Source organism: Apis mellifera, linkage group LG8 (assembly GCF_003254395.2).
Source record: "Apis mellifera strain DH4 linkage group LG8, Amel_HAv3.1, whole genome shotgun sequence".
Lineage (NCBI taxonomy): Eukaryota > Metazoa > Arthropoda > Insecta > Hymenoptera > Apidae > Apis > Apis mellifera.
In genome coordinates this window covers 7,585,889-7,608,672 of record NC_037645.1, presented here as the reverse complement: position 1 = coordinate 7,608,672, position 22,784 = coordinate 7,585,889, and the positions used below count along the sequence as shown (strand labels likewise).

The 22,784-nt window shown below is 30.4% G+C and overlaps 1 protein-coding gene and 1 long non-coding RNA gene across 11 annotated transcripts; both read left to right on the top strand.

The window, feature by feature from the left end:
- Positions 1-607: 607 nt before the first annotated feature.
- LOC408967 (calcium-binding mitochondrial carrier protein Aralar1) lies at positions 608-21,907 on the top strand. 10 transcript variants are annotated; one of them, XM_016913543.2, is made up of 20 exons: positions 608-931; positions 2,652-2,741; positions 11,631-11,687; positions 11,891-12,033; positions 12,109-12,224; positions 12,289-12,428; positions 12,517-12,663; positions 12,749-12,893; positions 12,973-13,066; positions 13,492-13,527; positions 14,243-14,333; positions 14,467-14,542; positions 14,745-14,863; positions 14,939-15,109; positions 15,199-15,339; positions 15,424-15,618; positions 15,706-15,808; positions 15,987-16,007; positions 16,469-16,559; positions 16,864-21,907. In XM_016913543.2, the coding sequence occupies exons 1-20, from the start codon at positions 890-892 to the stop codon at positions 17,039-17,041; spliced, it is 2,196 nt and encodes a 731-aa protein (XP_016769032.1). In that variant the 5' UTR covers positions 608-889; the 3' UTR covers positions 17,042-21,907. The 10 variants fall into 10 exon arrangements, with proteins under 10 accessions (XP_016769032.1, XP_016769036.1, XP_016769034.1 ...); XM_016913547.2 differs by lacking the exon at positions 2,652-2,741 and having other exon boundaries at positions 609-931; XM_016913545.2 differs by lacking the exon at positions 13,492-13,527 and having other exon boundaries at positions 609-931.
- On the top strand, positions 3,892-5,950 carry LOC113218962. Its single transcript, XR_003305247.1, has 2 exons — positions 3,892-5,064; positions 5,800-5,950. It is a non-coding gene; the product is annotated as an uncharacterized LOC113218962 (long non-coding RNA).
- Positions 21,908-22,784: the final 877 nt, after the last annotated feature.

Sequence of the window (22,784 nt, the reverse complement as noted above, 5' to 3'; positions counted from 1 at the left end):
TTTTGAATTTTTATAAGAAATAATTCGTGTCTATATTTACGTTAAATTGAAATAATTTATCGAAATTTTTGATATATGATATATATCATAGAATCTATTTATAAAGGAATTATAAAAACAATTGTAAAAAAAATTAATAACATATGTTTGTAAAAAAAACTTAAAACGCAATTAACAATATTCAAACTTAAATTTTAAATGAAGTGACTCATAGTAATTAAAATTGAAGATAAAACTAATTTTGACGTTGTAAATATTTTATCTTAATATAATATTTTTTAAATTAACATATGTAAAGAACTTCAAGTTAAAATTTAAATTAAATTTGAATTTTCTTTAAATAAAAATTAAATATGAATTCAAGGAAATTCGTTATCAGGTAAATTTTATTTATTTAAAAAAATAGATAAATATTTCTATTTAGAAGAGAGAGAGAGAAAGAGAGAGAGAGCGAGAGAGAAAGAGAGAGCAAGCTCGATCGATAATGAAATAAAATTTAAAAAATGGCGCGAATTTGAAAACTAATGGCGCTACTATCGAACGTTTAATCAGTAACATTATGAGCAACGAGATGGCGCTAGTTGATTGATTGATGCACAGTAGTATGGCAGCTTCCGTTTCATCAAGTGTTTTCAAAGAACAGGTGAGCGTTTCGTAGAGTGCGTCGCGGCACTTTGGATAGATCGACTGTGAAGAAGTTCGGTACGAAAAATTCCGGTGTGTGGTCCAGTGTGTGACTGTGTGTGTGAGAGTGTGTCGTCGAACGCCAATTTGAAAATTTAAAAGGTTGACAGTGAAATAGCTAACTGTTCTTAGGAATCTCATTTTTTTCCCAATTTTGTTGCAAACTTGTGTGCAAGGACAATCGAGGTAAAGCTTCCTGCTGGGAATGTTGATGGACTCGCTTCTCGTTCGAGCATCCTGTGAAGAGGTGGGTAAGTTTTACCGATCTGTTCATTTGATTACGCGGTATAGCGTACCGTGTATGCCATCTCCGTGATGGTCGCTTGAGGTGGATCATTTTTTTGAATTTGAGATTCCTTTAATGTTTATATTGTTTTTTTCACCTTGAACGACTAGTTTGCGATTAGTTCGTTTTTCATTGAGCTCTGCCGCAGAGACGGAAGCGGTACTGGCCAAGTGACATCTGCATCAAGTTGGACGTGTCCACGAATGGCGGTGCGGATATCGATCCTGAAGTCTCCGGTCGCGAGGCTGTCTTACTTTCGAGGTCATCGGGACTTCGGCCGCAAACCTCACTCTCGATCTCGATATCTTCACCGCGATTCTTTTTTACTCTTTGATTTATATCTATCTTATATCTTCTGAATGTGTTGAACGTATGTTATTCGCACCCCGCCCTTCCATATATCCTATATAATATAAATGACGACAATGATTACTGACATCCTGTCTTCTCTAATGTGGAAGGAGGGATCGTTTATAGAAATTAATAGCAGTAAATGAAAGAATTTTGTATTATAAATATATATATACATATATACATTTATACATATGTCATACGTATTAATACTAGTTTGAAAAAAATTTCATAAAATTCCATAATTTATGGTATTATTTTTGTTTTGTTATGAATTTCATGTCTAAAATAATAGTTTTGCAACTATAAAACTTTTGTCTTTAAAGTTTTAAAGTTATTCCAAAAAGAATTCTCAAATATTTTTATTATTATTACTATTACGCATTGCGGTAAATGATGATATATTCTTATGATTATATTCTTCAAAAGTATGAAAAAAGTATTAAACAAGAATTAAGAAAAAAAAAGATAATCAGTCTAGTAACCCCGACAACCAAGAATTTTGACGCATAACTTACATAAGTAGATGAGGAAATTGCTGAAAGTGTCCTATTTTTAGAGTTGTAGGAATGAGTGAGGAGAATGCAGACATTCGATCCAAATCGAACGATATATGTACTTACATGTCTGCTTATGATCACCTTGACCGTGATGAGCGCAATATCCTTCCTTTTGTAATTTTAAATCTTATTTTCAAACACAAATGTAAAATTTTTGCAAAAAAAAAAATGATTCTTAGATTTGTAAACATTTTATTTTTTCCTATGCATTATTTATTTTTGCTTTATGATATATTAATCTATTCAATATCTATTTTAATTAATCGACATATCAAATATAATCGATATATTTTGATTAATCGACATATCAAATATAATCGATATATTTCGATTATATTAATTTATCAGTATATTTTTTTAGATCGATAAATTGATTTTAAAAAATAGAATGAAGATAATATGAAGAGATACAATCATATGAAGAGGTTTATTATTTATCTATTATTTATTTGACATGTTTTCAGATTAGAACAAATCACTTCTTTTACAAATACTACAATTCTTTTATTACAATTAGATATATTGATATTAGATATATAGATATAATTGTATATAATATATAATTTTACAAATAATATAAATCATAATTTACTTATAATACAATTATTTTTATAATAAGCAAGTTATATTTTGTTAAAAAACGATTTGTTTTTTCTTTTATTTCTTTTTTTATTCTAATGAATATTAAATATCATTCACGTGATTTAAAAAATATTGAGAACTAGAAGAAACTAGTATTGTTTTAGTGACTTAATGAATTCAATTTTCAGTTTGAATTGGTGATAGCTGCATTAGCTGTAGAAATACAAGAAAACAGTTACATAGTTAACGAAGAATCAGAAAAAATAAATATTTCAGAAGTAAGTACGCAAATTTCATATATCAGACTTTTTTAAATAGTTCCTTATCTAATAATTCCTAATAATTGCATAGGTAACATTTTTGTTTGTTTCATAAACATTTTTTTAATCTGCTGTCTTTTCAAATTACTATTATCTAATTATTATTTTAATTATACTAATTTATCTATCAAAATCCTTAATGAAGCTTTATTTTATTCATAACACAAATATATTATTTTGTTTTAAAGAAAGATAAACTGAGATATAACGAAACGTAATTTATTAAAATGTTAAAAAATATTATTATTATTAAAATATTTATAATAAAAATATCAGTTCACATTGAGTTTGCCAATTCTTTAGAATTTTAATTCTTTAGTGTTTTAGTTCTCGTTGTTTTCATTTATTTGATTATTATTGAAAAAAGGGATAAAAAAAGAAATCGAGGCTTATTTCCTGTAGATAAAGCACGAACTTTAAGCTTGAATCTCTAAAAAGTCGGTCACAGGAGGCTAAAGTCGCATTATTTCGCAAGCGATTTAAACCCTGACCTTCATTGTTATTAAAGCAATAATTTTTTGAGGAACTTTTGTTATAAAATATAAAATATTCTTTAATTTAAGATTTACTTATCAGTATATCCATAGTTTCGAGAATTGCTAAGAGTTGGTAAACATCGATAAAATCGTTATATATACGTTATTATTTCAAAGTTACACTATGATTAATAATAAACATTCGAGATAATTGATTAAAATTATCAATTTATTGCAATTTAGTTACTATAAAAATATATTACCTATAAAAAAATATTGCTATAATTTACTATATCCATATAATATATTTAGAAAAATCTTTTGTAAAAAATTATGTCATTTTTTTTAAATTATGATTTTTTTCTTGTCAAAGTTATAAATCAATAAATGAATCATTTTTTTTTCTTATAATAACAATTTTAATGATATATTTTATTGATATATTATAAGCAATTTTGCTTTGATATACATATACATATAAATTTAATCAATGATTGTCAGATTATCGGCGTGATAATCGATTTTTAATTATACTAAGTAATTATATAATTATATAAATAATATTTTGAAGAATTATCATTTATTTGATACAATCAAATAGATAAAATTCTTTTTAAGTGATATTGCTATTTTAAAATTAGGTTAGGTTAGTAATACTGTAAATAAGATGATAGTGAATTAATATATATTTGCAATTTTCCTTTAGTATATAACGTTATTCATTAATTTTTATTAATTTTTAATGTAAAATTAATATAACATCAGATATATTTTGTCAGAATTAATAAATATTTATAACAAATATTTTCTGATTTAACGATGTAGTCATAGAGTGAATAACCTTTAGAGGTTTGCGAAAGCTTGTAGATTTTAGTAGAGCGATTCGCGAACCGAAAATACTATGACTCGAAATTTTCAGGCTGTGCTAATTCCGAGCTCTATATAAATTTGCGCGAATAGTGTTGCGCAAAAATCATGGCACTCATTCGTTTCCACCAGTTTTATATTTTTTCTTTTATTTTCTTGAATAATTAAACAAAACAATTTAAAATCTTTTATATTACAATTATTCAGTAAAAAATATTAGATAAAATTGTTGAATCAGTATGTATCACTACGCGAATAAATTCATAACCTCAAATTTAAAGGATAATATAATGAAGAAGAAAAATAACACAATTTATATTTTTAATTACTATATATTGTTTTAAAAACAATTTAAAAATATGATGATAATTTATATTGACGGTAGTACAAATACATTCTTGTTATCTTTTAAAAATACAATCATGTTAGTGTATACTAGGTATAATACATTTACATAGGTATATTATGGTAGGTGGCCTAAAGGCGCCTTTTCATCTCCAATTTCTGTTCCAACTTCATATTCTATAGCCTAGATTTTCTATTTAATAGTTTATAATAATTAGTATCTAACCTATAATTAGTTACTCGGTTTTGGATGTTAAAAATTTAAACTAAAATATTAGACACATGTTAAATTATTAGTTATACATTAAATTTTATACACGTAATAAGATTAAGTTTGGAAATTGGAAAAAAGTTGAAATAAAAATTCTACTTAATACTCCTCTCAGTGATACGTAAAAAAATTACATGTGTGTTTAAAAAATAAATAAATCAAAGTTAAATTTAATATAAAAAAAGAAAACAAAATTTAGACGAAAGTAGAATGGTTAATAATAGAATAACAGAGTAAACAGATATTTACATTTAATATATATATATATTGTATATTGCTATATCATCATCATCATTACGCTCATGGTTAACCTGGAGACTTGGTATGAAATTTGTTTTTTTGAATAACATTTTTTTAAATAAAATACGCGTTTCTCTCACGGTTGTGAGATTCATACTGGGTTCAACGTTGTTCCCTTCGCATTGACCCAATTCCTTTCGCGTACGCGAGACCTGGATATGGGTATTATTATCCCAGCTACAATATTATTCCACTATGATTTCGTTCGATTCACATTATTCTCTTGATTCTATCATCAAGATAATTTCTATATTTTTTTCAAGAATCATTAAAATAATATTTCATTTTGCATTATTAAAAATATGTAATATCTTTACATGATTAATTTGTTTTGAAATTTGTTTCATATGCACCACATATGTATATATGTATATCTATAATATAATATATGTAAAAATTCATAATTTGAAATTTTATAGTAATTAATAAGATATTATTTAACATTTAACTTTATTTTAATGAAATTAAAAACTAAATATTAAATCTTTAATTTTACAATTATTTAAAAGAAATAATATAGTTTTGTAATGTTATTAAAAATTATATATATTATTAAAAATATTTTGAATTTTCATATTCGAATTAAATTTATCCAAAAAGGATCGATTGGAAATATAACAGTTTGTATCAATCAATTTTATATCAATCATTAATCAATTTTGAGATATAACTTTCATATATCTGGAAAAATTCCAATATAATTTCTTATATAACTATTTTTTGGACTATTTATATTTTTTGATCTGCATTATTCCAGGACCCTAATTTGGCTTGAGCGGACAATCTGGGTTAACTTCAAAATTTTGCATTCCCAGACGTATTGGACTCAATTGCAGAATTAGATCGATCATGTCAGGAATCTGATTTTACTTTGATTTTTCTTGAGGATTCTTCCTGGAAATATATTTGTACGTCTTTCATCCTTTCGATCCATTTATTATTAAAACTTGAAATGAAGATTAAGATAACCAAATTTTTTTTATTATTTATGAAATAATCCGTTTATTAAATTGTTAAATTTTAATCTAAAAAAAAAAAAAAAAAATTATTCGAAAAAAAAATAAAATTCATAACAGCTTAAAATTATTTACAGAAAAGAAGAAAATATAAAAATCATTTATAAGAATAAAAGAAATTACGATGCCAAAATTAGTTTAGTACGATGCCAATGTTTGTTTGTGATTAAATGGAATAATGGGTAAGGTATATATATATGTGCAATATATCTGGGCCTTCCTGTAACAGTTTTCCCTGTAAGAGGGTCGGGGACCTCGTGTCCACCTCCCCTTTTGTGCGTGAACCTGCACCAGTTGCGTCGTGAGGTTTGCGTCGACTCAACGCCAGTCACGCCTGAATCGTTCTCGAGGTAACTTCTGTCTGGAAACGATAAGATCCGAATATTGTAGTCATGTGAGTCGGGAAATGAGGTGTATTATCGTCTTCTCTGTTGTGTGTACATAACTACATAAAATAGGTGACGCATTTTATTCTGAGGTGCTAGATACTCGTTTGTTGAACTTAAAAAAAAAAGTGGAGAGAAAGGGAGAGATGAGCAACGGGGAATACGAAGAGGTTAGCTGAGATTGGTTTTAAAATTACTTTTGCGCTAAAATTTAGTTATTTTCAATTTTAACATTTTACCGTGAATCATATTATAATTTTTTTGAATAATGTTATATGTTGTGCGCGTGATTGTAAATTGTGATCTGTTTTTAACTCTAGGTGTTTGGAATGAGTTTTAAAGAATCTCTGAAAAAAACGTGGAAGTGACGATTTAAAAAGACATTTATAAGGCTTGAGAGAAAAATAGTGAGGTAATTTCATTGGAATGTAGTTGATTCAAGTTGCGATTCGTTTTTCACACGTGGATATAATCGTTTTTGTTACGTGATATTACAATTGATGTTTGTATCATTATCTTAATAAGTATACGTTTCAACGTTAGTTGATTTGCATTAGGAAACAATTATCAGAGTGAATTTTTTATTTTAACATATATATATATATATGTATATATGTAAAGTGTTAAAAAGTTTTATACATTTTTTTCTTTTCTATAAGTTTATATTATTAAAAAAGTTTCTTTTTTAATATTCAGGAATTTAAAAAAATCGAAGAAAAATACGTTTCAAGTTTTTAAAATAGCTATCCTTGAAGATACTCAAGTAAATTCATCATCCTTATATAATTTTTAATTCTTAAGAAAATTAAAAAATCTATCATTATAAATTTTATTTCTAAAAAAAAAAAAAATATACCCACTGGATTCACATAACTCTTCATGAATAGTTCGTAACACTTGTAAATTGTTCGTCGGTAACTGTAGACTCTTTTGTGAAAAGCAAATAACACGGAATGCATTGACCACCGAATACTGTTTGGTGAACTGAAAATCACTAATAAAATCGCGCCTTCAGAGAATGGATTTAAGTCTAAACATTACAAAAGCCAACTTATATAATCGGCAAAAATAACAGCATATTCTTAATTATTCCAGCAGATTCATTATGTAAACGTGTGATCTTGTTGTCGTCTAGTTTATCCATAAATCCAATCCTTCAGTGGCCCCCGACAGTAGATTGAAATTTCTTAACCGCATTAGATACCTTCCAAGTTATATGTATACCTATTTCGGTAGAAATACAAGGTCTGTAACTCGCACACACACTTTCGTCATAATTCGTTGTCTCTCTTGTTACTTTACTACTTCAAAGCACACCTGTTGCTTCTTTTTCCAATCTTTTTTCGACCATTCGGAAAGATCGATTAAATGACAAAGATCTGTTAAGAGGCATTAGCATTGTGAGCTGTCTACTTACTTAGATTGCTGTTATTGATCAATTGTATGATTCAATTGTTCTTTTCCAATAGATTTGGAAAATGGAAGTGGGAGAAATATTTTTAAAAAGTGATATAAAAAGTGATAATGAGGAATATCTATGAGTGATAATGATCGATAATTATAATTATTTTACAAAAGAAGATGAAGTTTCGAAAATTATAGAATATAATTGTTCGTTTACCTTGAGATTCGGAAAGAGAAAGCTACACTTCAAAATGCCGCTATAAATTACTCTCCTAGGTATTGCGGCATGGGTCAGGAGGAATCGACCGTTCTGCGACTATGGCGCAGAGAATTGCCATTCTTTTTTAATTCTTTGTAGAGTCGATTCTGACGAATGTTTAGATTTATAGTTATGGGTGCGAGGATTCTGATTTCTGTCCTGATAATAAATCGAATTGTTGAACTCTTAGTATTGATACATGTTTATTTTATAATTCACGGAAACAATTATCAATTAAATATAGTAAACGACTATGTCTATATATATATATATATTACTATACTACGTTATTACACGGACTGTATGTTGTTTGTAATTTATTAGAATTTATATAAGGCTATACAACGATTAGATATAACCTTGGTTCCATTATATAAATATTTTTCTCATAAACGTATATAAATTAGATTTTTTAAAAATATTTTTAACTTTTTTTTTTTTTTTTTTTGTTTATAAATTATTTAATTTTAGTAAGATTAGTTTTTGCAGTTTCAGCCTAACCGGTAGACGGTAAAAGACACGATGGAAATTACGCCATTTTGAATCTTATCACCAACGTAGGTAAAACGATCCTTATTAAGTCTACTACGCTGTAGTTTAAGTTCTTTGCACTGATAGAATTTCAGTTCCACGATGGAAACCTATATTTTCTCAGAAACGAATACATGTTCACCATCGATGAAGGATATTTACAGACGGTTTAAATTGTTTGTGAAATGTGGCAGGAAGTTCTCTGAGCGTCATTCTAGTATTATCTATTGATTACACGTCTCTTTTATTAAAGAGTACTACTTTGATTCGCATTTAATTCATTTACGTTGAATAAATATTATTTAACATTAACGGGGGGGAAAAAAAAAAATTCATATTTAAGGGAAAAAATTTCTATCTATTTATTTTGAATATTTTGAAAATAAGATTAAATTATTAACTAATTGTGAAATAATATTTGCGTGTCAACTATATGTAATATAATTTGATATAAATAATATTTAGATGTTAATATCTATATGATATTAATCTATGATATATTTGATAGACGCTAAAAATAAAAAAAAAAAAAACTATTTAATCAAGTAATTTAATTAACGTATGTTGATAAATGACACGTGTGTGTATATATTGAGAATCAACTTGGATTACGTAACACATGGCGTTGCAAAATGAAAGCAAGCAACCGGTCGACCGGTTAGCCAAGGCACGCGCTCCTCGTGAGTACGCAAAAATACTTGCTCTTGACAATGATCGAGACCATCAGTGACGATTCTGTATCTTTCGTTCAAAGAAATTGAATCTCAAGGAGAAAAAAAAAAAGAGAGAGAGAAGGAAAGAATTGGGAAATAGGAGAAACGAGAATTCTCAGATGATCGCGAAAACCGAATGAAGAAATACGAAAAAAATAAAAAAAAAAAAGGGAGGAAGGGATGAGAAATGGACATGTGAAATTGGAGGGAACAAAAAAGGAACGTTGGAATGAGATTGAGTACACGTGAGGAGTGGAATAAAAAAAGACAGGAAACTCTCATGTGGGTTAAGATTGGTAGTGATGGGTTCGAGTCACTCGTGAACATTCGAACATTCATTTTTTTCTGAATAACGTTCGAATAAATTCGATGGATTTAATCGATCGATTTAAAATATATATATCTCGATTATTTGTCCTCTTTGTAATAATTTATACAAAATTTGTAAGTTTAACCAGGGGAAACTCGGAGAGAAATTAAGAGAGGAGAAAATATTATGATGACGAGCTATCGCTGAAAGCAGAAGAAAAAGGCAACAGTCTTTTAGAGAGTGGTGGAGGGAGTAGTGGCAATGTTCTCTTTTCGTGTGACAAGGCTGAATCAGTATCATCGTGGCTATTGCGCGCGAGACACTATTCTCTTATTCTCTCGTTCTCGCTATTTTATCGCAGTTGTGCATATGTGTGTTACGCGCGTGCCATTGTTCATACGTACTTGCCGATCAGTTTTTACGTTATCTTCAATATCAGTATGCTGATTGCAAAGCTTTGAGGAAACAATACTTTGATCGCCTCCCCTCCTCCCACTTTTTATCGGATCCTTTTCGTGTTTAAACAATCAAAGAAAGAAGAATCCAAAGACTATAATGGTATGTGCGAGAAACATATGTAAAAAACGTTGTTTTATCAGTTTACGTGTAAGTGTCTTATAAGAAGTGCTAGTTTTCTTTCCTCTTATTTATATAAATCCTAAGGAGCCTTATTTTATAATTTTATAATTTTACATGATCTTCTTTATAACAATATTCCTACGTGTGATTGGTTATGTTCTCTGTTTCTCCTTGGTGGAGATGATCAAATTATCATCTTCTTAAGCTAAAGCTGGCATATTGTTTGACCGAAGTTATATCATATTATTGTATTATTTTCTGCGTCAAGTTCTCGACGAGCAAGTTGCGCGACCATGAAAAAGTAAATTAATAGTAAGTCGGTCTGTTATTCATGTGATTAACATGTGACCCGCCTACATACATAAATTCATCATAATTCGATCGTTCTAACGCATAAGTTATATATATATATTTTTTAAAATCTTTTTTCTTTAATAATTTTTCTTTTCCTCAAATTTTTAAAATAATGATAATTAGATTACGTAAGTTCTTTGTACAAATGGTACAATTTTAAATATATCGTAATTAGTACTAAAATTTTACGATGATTAAACGTGGCATGTACAGTTTCAATTTCAAGGCTTTATAGGCATGCAAAGGCAGTAGTCCATGCAAATTTAATTCACTGTTCGATCTGTGGGTCGCGTTCAATCACTTGACATTGTTCTTTCCTAGTATTTTGCAACGTGACAACGTTTATGGTGGCTCGAAAAATGCATACGTACAATTCCGTGGCGGTTATTATTGAATAAAGAGAGATCGTGATCCCTTTTTACAATGGTGTTGTTAAGTTCAGGCGTGCCTTTGAACTTCGAACCGTGCAATTCTAAACGACTATTGTAATGTTAAGTGCATATAAATTTATCCTTAATCGTATTATTATTATTAATACGGTTGTGTGTTTATATATCTCATTTTGATGCGTTATATATTAGCGCCACTGGCGTTATTATTACAAATGTCGTCGGTATCTATAATTTTACGTAATAAGTGCAAGCAGTAAATGCAACCTTTTATATCATGTGATGATAAATTGAACATACGTTAATACGATAACCCGTGGTTCATAAACACTTAAAAGTCTTGGCTCCATTCAACGATAATGCTATTATATTATTTGTTTGTCCGAGTTGTTCGATTCGATCGACAAGAAATCATTAACATTATTGTGAAATTTAATAATAATGTACACAGAATTACGAAGAAATGCTGAATTTTTTTTGTCCTTGAAATGTTTAATTATTTTTATTAGCCAACGTCATTCGTAGGACACTTCAACTCTATCATTGTTTAATCTTAAGAGAATTCTTTATCTAAAAATAAATAAGTTTTTTTTTTTCTTCTTCTTCTTCCTCTTCAAAAAGTTACTAATCTTACGTGTAATTTTTAGGGTTCTGGATATTTAAAGCGTGCAAATACTGAACGCCTCCATGAAATATTTAATCAGGTAAATAAATTAATTCGAGTTAATTTTTAATATAATATAATAAGATTTATTAATTTTTTTTTAAGATTTATCAAGTTAAATGATTTTTATAACAAGAGATAACGTGTATTGAGATAATAATTGCTCGATCGATAGATTTAGAAATAAATTTACTTATAAAGTTTTTTCTTTTTTTTTTTTTTTTTTTTTTTTAAAACTTACAGTACGCTTCACAAGAGAAAAATGGCGAAAGGTTTATGACCTCGTCTGACTTCGTCCGAACTTATCTTGGACTCTACACCAATCCTGATTACAATCCTGACTCCGTCAATTTGCTGGCTGGTATCGTCGATACCAGTAAAGATGGGTTTGTGTCCAATATTTTTTCCTTCTTTTAATATCCATGAAAAATAATTGTAACACTACAAACATTTTTTCCCAGACTTATATCATTCGCCGAGTTTCAAGCGTTCGAAGGATTGCTCTGCGTACCAGATGCTTTGTATAAGACAGCTTTCCAGCTGTTTGATACTAATGGAAATGGAATGGTTGCATTTGGTCTGTAGACATTTTTATTCAGATTGAGAATCTGAAATGAATCTCTAATCTCTCTTATTTTCAGATGAGTTCGCTGAGGTGATGCGGAAAACGGAACTCCATCGGCGGATGCCCTTCAATATGGACAGCAGTTTCATTAAACTTTACTTTGGAAAGGATAAGCAGCGACTGATAAGCTATGCGGAGTTCAGTCAATTTTTGCACGTAAGTTTTTTTTTCTAAGAAAACGAGCGAGACATATCTCTTGTTATACCACAGAACCAGGGTTAGGATTATCCTTGTTTATTTCTAGGACTTCCACGAAGAATACGCGACAGAAGCATTCAAGAAATTCGACAAGGATGGGCAAGGTTTCATTTCGGCGTTAGATTTTCAAGATATCATGCTCAGCATCAAGAGTCATTTATTAACCAAGGATGTAAGGGACAACTTGGTCGCTGTAAGTAATAATCAATTTAACGAACGTTAAATTCCTTTATCGTTGATGCTGATGGGATGGACTAATTACCTTATGGTAATTATAGGCGGCTAGCACGGGGCAAGGTGGACGTAGCAAAGTCAGCTTTCCATATTTTATGGCGTTCAATTCCCTCTTGAATAATATGGAGCTCATTAAACGTATTTATCTCAACGCGACGAATGGCCATAGATTCGAAGAAGTTACCAAAGGTATCTGATTTTCATTATACACATTATTGAAAAGGGATTTTTTTAGTACGTGAAATGATGACATGAAAAATTGCTTCAGAGAGGTTCCTTCATTCCGCACAAATGATGTCTCAGATCACGCCATTGGAGGTAGATATTCTGTTCCAGTTATGCGACCTGCTGCACCAAACTGGGTGAGTATCTCCAATCCTGGGAGCGAGCCATCCTCCTTGGCATCGATCGTTTAGAAAAAAAGGTCACGTGGAAAAATGAACGAAGAAAAACGTTAGAAATTTTCCACGTTGGCCTGGTCAACGAAAAGCAGTTATGAATCATTGTACAATTGATATGCTATCGTTGCACCAGCAAGCAAACATCGTCATCATCCAAAATATAATGTCGAATATAATGTCTCTTGGCAAAGGAAGGATGAAAAATTAAGTCTGTCTTAAGTAAAGTATCACTTTTAAAAAAAAAAATCTATGCCTTCTATGCCTTCTATTCTGAAATTTACTGAAGTTTCTTCCCATATAATAATTTTCGATCTTTTGCAAACGCCAATTAAAGTTTTTTTCATGATTGAATACATTTGTTTACGTGTTTACGCTGCCTGGATCAGATCTACGGAAGATGACGAGGCAGATTCGCGGCTTGGGTGCGTCTTTGTATTACAAGAATAATCACGTGCTATAAATCCGTTTTTTAAAGCATAAACGTTGGCCTCGTGCGAAAATAATGGGAATTCTTTTCAAAAAACACGGAAACAATGAATTTAGAAAAAAAATCAAAAGTATATTTCTTCTTCGTTTCAACTGTATGTAGATATATATATATATATATATATATATAAGTATTTATATAAGTATTTATGAATATTCTTATCTGAATTCCACGTTTGCTGTTTTTTGCACAAAGATAATTCCCATTTTTTTTGCTAATGTATTTGTATGTACATAAATCGATAATATATACACATTGTCTTCACCTACTTTCTTTAGCATTTATCTTAGGACGATGGTATTTGTAAACGTTTGCACATTGTGGGCACTAATGATATTCCATTTTTATATCCGATGCTATTGACAAACTTAAGGATATGTTTAAGGAACTCTTTTATATTGACAGGATCTACTACTTACTTATTATTGCTCGAAGCAGTGCCATCGACGTTATTATTATTATTATTATTATTATTATAATAATATTCATCCTAGATATACCTTATATTCATTTGTTTCTTTTTTTTCAAATTTCTTTCTTTCCTTCTGTCCAATTTCTTTTTTTTTCTTTCTTTCTTTCTTAATCTGCTTTATCTTTGCTACGTGGCTACGGAGATCTACGTATTGAGCACACATTTTCTCGGATTTCAGGAAAATAGTGTACAGCGATCTTGTGGCTCTTACCCCTGAGCAATATTTCAAGCAAATCACGAAACGCTTAGCAGAGATCAAAGCGGTATCGGTAAGTGTGGCCACACAAGAAGATCACTCAAGCTCAATCAACTGATACCCAGAATTACTACCCAGATGGGAACAATTTACATGAATCAAATTATGCCAGTTTTGTTGTTCAATAATCAGTATTTTTGTTTCAGAGTCCTGATGAGCGTGGAGTGATCGTACAGATACTTGAGAGCGGTTATCGGTTCGTTCTAGGGTCCATAGGTGGAGGTAAGTTTCTGATGATTCTTATTATCTATTTTTTTTTACACAGCCATGAAGAGAAATTTTGGAACTCCAAACTCATTAATTTAATAAATAAAAATGATTGGGAAAATTGTTTTTTTAATCTCTTCAACTATTCAATGAAGAATGGAGTTATAGAATAATTTGGAAATTAGAGAAAGAACTAGATGCAGAATGTTTTCTTTAGCTGTTGGCGCTACAGCCGTATACCCTATTGATTTGGTGAAGACAAGAATGCAGAATCAGAGGACTGGATCGTTGGTTGGGGAGCTGATGTACAGAAACAGCTTTGACTGCTTTCAAAAGGTTGGAATCGAAAAGTCTCGCCACGATACATTGCCTGCATTTTTAATTATGAAGTTGGTGTCCTGCGTTTGACAGGTGATCCGGCACGAAGGTTTTTTCGGCCTTTACCGGGGTTTGTTACCTCAACTGATGGGTGTAGCACCGGAAAAGGCCATTAAGCTGACCGTTAACGATTTTGTCAGAGATAAGTTCATGGATAAAAAAGGAAATTTGCCCCTTTACGGAGAGATTATATCTGGTGCTTGTGTAAGTGATCCGTGAATATCCTTTGACATTTCATTATTGATCTTTTTATTTCAAACATATGGTAAAATTTAATTTGTTTAATTTTTCAGGCTGGAGGTTCTCAAGTAATATTTACGAATCCTTTAGAAATTGTGAAAATTCGATTGCAAGTGGCTGGAGAAATAGCAGGCGGATCTAAAGTTAGAGCTTGGACTGTCGTGAAAGACTTAGGCTTGTTTGGCTTGTACAAAGTGGGTACACGTGATTAATCTATAATCAAACAAAAAACGTGACGTGTAATGCGACGAGAAAATTGGATTTTTTTTTTTTTTTAGGGTGCTAGAGCATGTTTCTTGAGGGATATTCCTTTCAGTGCAATTTACTTTCCAGTATATGCTCATACGAAGGCACGATTAGCGGATGAAGGAGGTTATAATAATCCTCTGTCGTTATTAGTATCCGGTGCGATTGCTGGTATTCCTGCAGCAGCGCTGGTCACTCCTGCAGACGTAATAAAGACTAGATTACAAGTATGATTTTTCTATACTAAAGTTTTTTCGTTCGTTCATTTATTCTTTAAGAAGAAAAAAGAAATCGATGCATCAATATGATTTTAGGTTATAGCGAGACGAGGTCAAACGACGTATACCGGGTTACTAGATTGTGCAAAGAAAATTTACAAGGAGGAAGGTGCGAGAGCATTTTGGAAAGGAGCCACAGGTATAAGATTCTATTTCGAAATTATGTTAAATTCGGGACAAATTTCGTAGCTATTATCGGGTCGTGACATTTATTTTAAGTTCTACTTTGAGAAAGTTAGTAATACATTTTTGATTTGGTCGATCGCATGCGTGGGCGTCGGCCCTACTGCATCTATCGACTATTCTTTCTCCAATATGACTTGGCAACTTACTTCTAAGTGAGTACTTCTTTTTCTCTCTGCCTGCCAGTTATCGTGATTTTTTCCATTTCCCAACCACTCTCTTATTTCTTCGTTTAGTCATTTTTTCTTTTAATCCGTTTGTGTAATTGTTTTTTCTTTTTATTTACTAGGTTTATTGTTTTGTTATGCAGAGTGGTTGTCAGAAAACATTATTACATCGCACGGTTTATCTTTTTAACTTGATTTTTCTTTCATCCTTATTCATTATTTATTAATTTATGATACTAATCACGTTCGTTGTCAATTTTAGTCCAAGGGAGGAGATTTTTCGAGTATTTTCAATGTTCAATCTGAAGATGTGTCTATTCATAGAAGGTCATAACATTCATATTCACTTTTAAGATTCAATTCTTTATTCAGACAAAGAATATAAACGAGTGTGTGAAAATTTAATAATTATCAAGTGATTTTATTCATAATATCCTTCCATTTTACAGCACGAGTATTCAGATCATCACCTCAATTCGGAGTCACCCTTTTCACTTATGAACTTCTGCAAAGGCTGTTCGTAGTTGATTTTGGTGGAACGTGAGTATATATATATATATATATATATTTGTGTATTTATTTATTTATTTTTTTTTTAGTGATCTTATTCATATTTACTAATTTTTATTTGCTTCCAATAATCATTTATTCATTTCCATTAAATATATGCACATTAAAAAAAAATTGAAACTCTTTATTGTTTTGGTAAGTATATCCTTAGGAAATTAAAATACTACTCAATTCGATTGTTACAAATTTTCAATAAATCCAAACACATAGCTAAAAATTTATCGTTATTTAATTTTTTTTCGAAATTATTATTAATTTGATACGATATTTTCAGACGACCTACGGGATCAGAACAAAAGGTGCCTGCGATAGGAGTGGCAGAAGAGATTCGATCGACTAACCCAGACCATATAGGAGGCTATCAGATTGCCTTACCGATCTTTACCGGCATCGAAACAAAATTCGGTCTTTGTCTACCCAGGTTCCAAGCAGTAGAAAAAATCAGAAAGTAACGTCATCGTTTCAGCTTCAGCTAGCTGATGAAGCTTATAGCGACCTACTCATCATTACAGAATTTCGTATCAAATCGCTGAAAATTCAGACTATCTGAGAAAAACGAGTGAAACGAGCTCCACAGAATCATAAACCGAATAAAAATCCGTCGATTGATCGATATACGATAAATTCAATCTGGATAAAAAGAGAAACATCATAAGACATAGAATCCTTGAGAATAATGACAGTGTTGCAGGATGTTGAATATGACACGAAAGAGAGAGAGAGAGAGAGAGAGAGAAAAACTTAGAGAAAGAACTTGGAAAGATATTCCTTCGAAACGATATTATATATTACATACGAGAGTAAAGTGTTAGATAGAAATATGGTGAAAATTGCATATTCTATCCGAGATTATTACGTAGATTATTACGCGTCTAGTTTGTTTAACGAAATTGACGATTAAAAAAAAAAAAAAAAAAAAAAAAGGATAGCGTCAACACGCACAACCTTCTTCGTGATAATCGGTTCACCGAAATCGAGATAGCAATTGTGAGAAAAATCACACACAGGGTTTAGACAAGTTAAATACAGACGGTTTAGCCTAAAGACATTATTGAAACGAGTGCAGCCTTTTTACGCTTACGTTATGCAAGTGTGGAGCTCGAATGGATTGGCGATGCGAAGAAGCAGATGAAGAGTTATCTTCTCTGTACATTTTTCTTTTCTATCTAATATCTTGTATTTTTCACATTTCACCCATTGCACCCACCCATTTGAAACAAGCGAACAAAATACAAGCTATACAGTGGTAGTGTAATAACGCTTATCCATCTTTTATTGTTACTTTGCATTCGTAGGGAATTTTTCTATGAGAAAGAATTGAAGAGAATTGATAATTTGTCGAAGAAATATAAACGAAGAAAAAAAAAGAAATGGTGCGAAGGGTGAAATTATACATTAAGATATAATTTTTAATCCAACCTGGTTTGAAGAGAGAAAGAAAGAGAGAGAACCGGTTCGTGCTTCAAACCTTGCTTTATATTGCCGCTGTGGTCACCATGTTACTTTTTCTACTTTTTATATATGGATCGAAGATATACTCGTTCGTATGTATCGTATTTGTATCGAACAGTTGTTCGCACTATTTTTGTAGCGTTCTACTCGATTGGAGCGGAAATAGAGGTTTCATAAGAGGATTTCTGTTTTCCTAAGAATGTTGACAGGTTTCAAAATTGTCTTACCGCTTCTCTCAAACCCTTTAGAATCGCTTTTTTGAGCTTTTTGAATGAAGCCCCGGGAGGGTTGTACAACTTATTGATCTCTAATTTACTCTGATCGACGGGTGTAGAGTTCGCCATGTTCGCCTATATTTTCTACTCTTCTTCTAGTCGCAACTGCCATTCGTTTTCTTATTTCTTTTTCGATATATAACAACGGATAATTATTAATTTCGTTTGATCGATATCGATTATTATCTCGATGATACTTGACTTTTAATGATAATGATGTAGAATTTTGTTCATTCTATCGCACAGCGAGATCAGAGGCTATGCCACACACACACACACACGTATATACATTTATTTCTCTTTTTATCGAAAATTAGTGGAAAATATTCGAACATTCTGTATCACACGAGATTCTAAAAAAAACTATCCAAAACGTTATTATATTTTGCCCTGTCTCTCGGACAATACTCTGACTAGAGTTAAGAGTCTTGTATGATACTAGAGAATGTTTTAGAAAGATGTTTTTCTCGTAAACATTTTCGTCCGCTTATTAAAATAACTCGGTGTGGCCTCCCACGCGTTATCTATGGAAGATAATCGAGTTCTATTTATAAGTAAGAATTTAATCGAGAGTTCGAGGAATGTTTTAAAATGATAAAAAGGAGGACTGGATCCTTCATTCCCTAGTTAATGTTCACGAGTCTCGAGCTATTTTATATCACACGCATGGATCGAGAAAACATTGTGAATCCTTTAAAACGATCGTTCAAAATATTCGAAGAGGATAATGGTCCAATATTTCTTAAGGTAAAAGAGAATGAAGAAAAAAGTTTTCAAGCGTATAAACATTTCTTGATGATCCTGGTTTGTCGATGGTGATGTTATCTTCGATGATTTTGAACGATTGGATCGACCAATATCGTATTGGTTTTTCGTCGAGAGGTCTAAAAGGCCGTGAAACGCTCCCTCCCGCAGTTCGATAATATATTATTAACAATACACGTCGGCTCGTACTTGCTGTAGAGAAAATTAGTAAATGGCTTGGGACAAAGTTTTCGATACTTTCGATCGAACGTTTCGAAGTGTGCAGGCACAGATTCGCGAAAGTAATAATTGTACCAAGCTTTAAGATATCAGCATATTATTATAATATTTTTAAAATATTTTTCAAAAGATAATTTTTTATCATTGTGCTCAGAGAACAAATACTTTAGAATGCTTTAGATTTTATAAATTTGCCATTCGCTTCTTTATAAGATCAACTTATGATCAAGCATTCATTCAAGCAACATTGTAGAAATTATTAAAGTTTATTGTTGCTACCAATTGTCAGCGAAATGCGATTTACCAGGATTTTTCACTACCTAGAGCTATTGCGTATTTCTTTTTGTGTGCATGTTGTTGGTCAAGATCTCGGGTTATTGCCTACAAAATTAAAAAAAAATTTGTTAAAACAGATCTTGATACAGTATCTTTGTACACTAATTATTTTTTTTAAAAATTCTACAAAATTATTTGTAGATAAAAGCAAATATTTTTGTGAAACGTATTTACTTTTCCATCACAACTTTACAGCAGATTAGGACCTATGTCTTCCTCCACAGTAATTCCGTGTAAGTTTTGAAATTTAAAATTAATCTAAATTTATTTAATAAAATTTCAATCACACGTGTACTTATACCTAATACTTGTATCTAATGTAGTATTATAACCAATGGCTTGATTCCAGAATTTAGATATCTCTCTTAAAAAAAGAATTTCAAAGATCATTCATCATATTTTGAGAGCAATATCCTAGAAAAATAAAAAGTAAAAAGTAGTCATAGTTATTAAAAGCATCAAAGTATTATCTCATGAGCTGACAAATTGTCGATATTTGGTTCAAAATAGTAGTTGATATATTTTAAGAAAGCAACAAAAAAAATCATGGAACGAAGGGAGAAGAGACACGCGCTGTCTTTTAGATTAAAGAAACGTATTTTTTTTGCCCGTTGTGATTAATGAAATCACGTACAAATACAATACTGAAGATCATGTATATAAGAAAAAAAAAAAAAAAAATTGAAAAATATGATGTAAAGATATTGTTGGGGCAACTAAAAAAATTGCTTTTTGGCCCGAAATATCAATTTAAATATGATCATAATTTAATGTACATATATGTATGTATATGTCATGCGTATGGCATGCACAATTTGCAAATTGCGAATACTGGAATATGGAATTCGATTCAATTAATTTAATGCCGATAAAAAGGTTTGCATTCGATAAGAAGATTTACGGTCGGTAACAAATTTCCCTGTTGATTGATTGATAACCGATTACCAATCAAGATGGAAAGTTAAGGTAGATCAACTACCTTGTCGATGAGACGTTTCAAGTGCCAAACATATTTTCGAAGTTGTACCTCTTTTTCTTTTTTTTTTTCTACTTTTTTTTTTTTTTTTTTGGCACTTCGAATTTTTTTTTCCCCAATTTTATTCAGTCAGTGGTACGAGTCCAATTGGACACTTGTCGTGTAGAAGAAAAGTATTCGCAAGATTCGAGAATATATAACAAAATGATAAAAGTTCAGGAAAATCCGTCGTGGGCATTTTGCAGCTCAATACACTTTAGTTTTTTTTTATATTATCACATCGTCGAACAATTTCTCTCAATATTTCTGCACTAATCTCTAATCATCGTTCTTAGTACGATTTATCTCTTTCTTATTGTTGTCACAATTTTTAATGTTGTTACAAATATTTGTCGAGTTTAACGAGATAAAATGTTTACAAGTCGTCATATACACACATGCGCGCGCATGCGTGCTCACGAGCACGTGATAATCAAGCTTGTGATAAGGGAAGATAAGAACAGGAGAAATCAGACATGCATTATATAAAGGAATTGAAAGATATTTCATATAAAGCTGATACTTTGAACAATAAAAATAAAGTATTTAATTTTTTTGTTTATATTTTATTTTATTTCATTTTTTTTTTTTTCCATACAGCATAATCTTCTTTTCGATTCATTTCAAAAATCCAGGATTTTTCCAATCGGCCTAAAACAGTGGAGACAATTCGCTTCTCTTGTTTATGCGGCATCTCTGAAGGTCACCTGTTCTTTCTGTCGGTAAACAATATTTCACGATATTTCCCAGCAGAGATCGAAGTGCAAGATAAGGACCATGATATTAAAAAAAACCCATAGAAATAACGAATGTAAATCAACGACAACAATCACTTCTTTACGAATGAGCGAGAAATAATTTAAAAACTATAAGTGAAAGATTATAAATCGAGAAACAATGTGTAATAAGTTTTAAAGTTTCGATCTCTGTTCACAGGCTTTGAATATTTCGCCTACTCGGTCGGGAGAACTAACAACAAGACAAAATGACTACGCGATTGCACAAAAAAGAACGTATGATACCAGAGAGAAACTAAATAAGCGAATTAGGGTTAAAAAGAACTAATTAAATTAAAATAAAAAAAAAAAAAAAAAACAAACAAAAGATTATTAAGTATACTACTCAAGTAAATAAGTAATTAAGCTCGCTTCCATGATCGACCGTCTCATATCCCATATTCGGCGCACAGTCGAATCACAGTATAATAAAAATGAAAAAAAAAAAAAGGATAAAAATAGAAAAAAAAAAAAATGGTATAAGAGATACTGTAATAAAAACGATAATTATACAATGATATAAATATCAAAAATATTATACTAGGTCTTTCTTCTGTCGTAAATCGAATCGACGTTCTACTGATCTGTGATCATTGTCAGATTCTTGATAAACCCGGAAGGCCGATTAGTTAGACGATTTTGAATTCAATTCTTACGAACTATTCTCAGTCGTAATATCTTTGATAAACTTAGTTTTATCTTATTGCAAATTGTAAAGATTATATATATATATAAAATATATATAATTGTAAATTGAAAAGAAGAAAAAAAAAAAATGGGGAGAAAATACCTGATTGTGAATAATATCTAAGCTGTTGTGCATATATTTTAAAAATCAGAATAAATATTATTTAAATGAAACGTCGGTTCAGTGACCCGATTCGCTTATAAGTTTTTAGAATCACGACAATAAAATATGGAAAATTTTTTTTTTACAACTATTATTTATAACATTTAATAAAAAAATTATGTAAATTATTATATAATTATATTAAATTATTATATTATATAATTATTATATTAATGTAAATTATTTGGATAGAATAAAATTGTTGTCGTGATTCTAAACATTATTTAATTTTTCTAATTATTCTACATTCGAGTTCCATTCCATCTCAAATTTTTCTTCTTACGCAAATATTTTTCAAAATCGTAGCCATTTGTTGTAATTTACGTACGTTTCACGATAGAAATGTTGAAAAGAATTTTAATGGAATACTAAAGTTAGCCGCTATTTTAAATTCACTTATGTTACATGCTTGTATCCGCATCTTTACGACGGTCCTCGTAAGTAACGACTAACATAAAACACCGAATTTCCTTGTCGTTTAGCCGAATACCGAAATATTTTAGATAT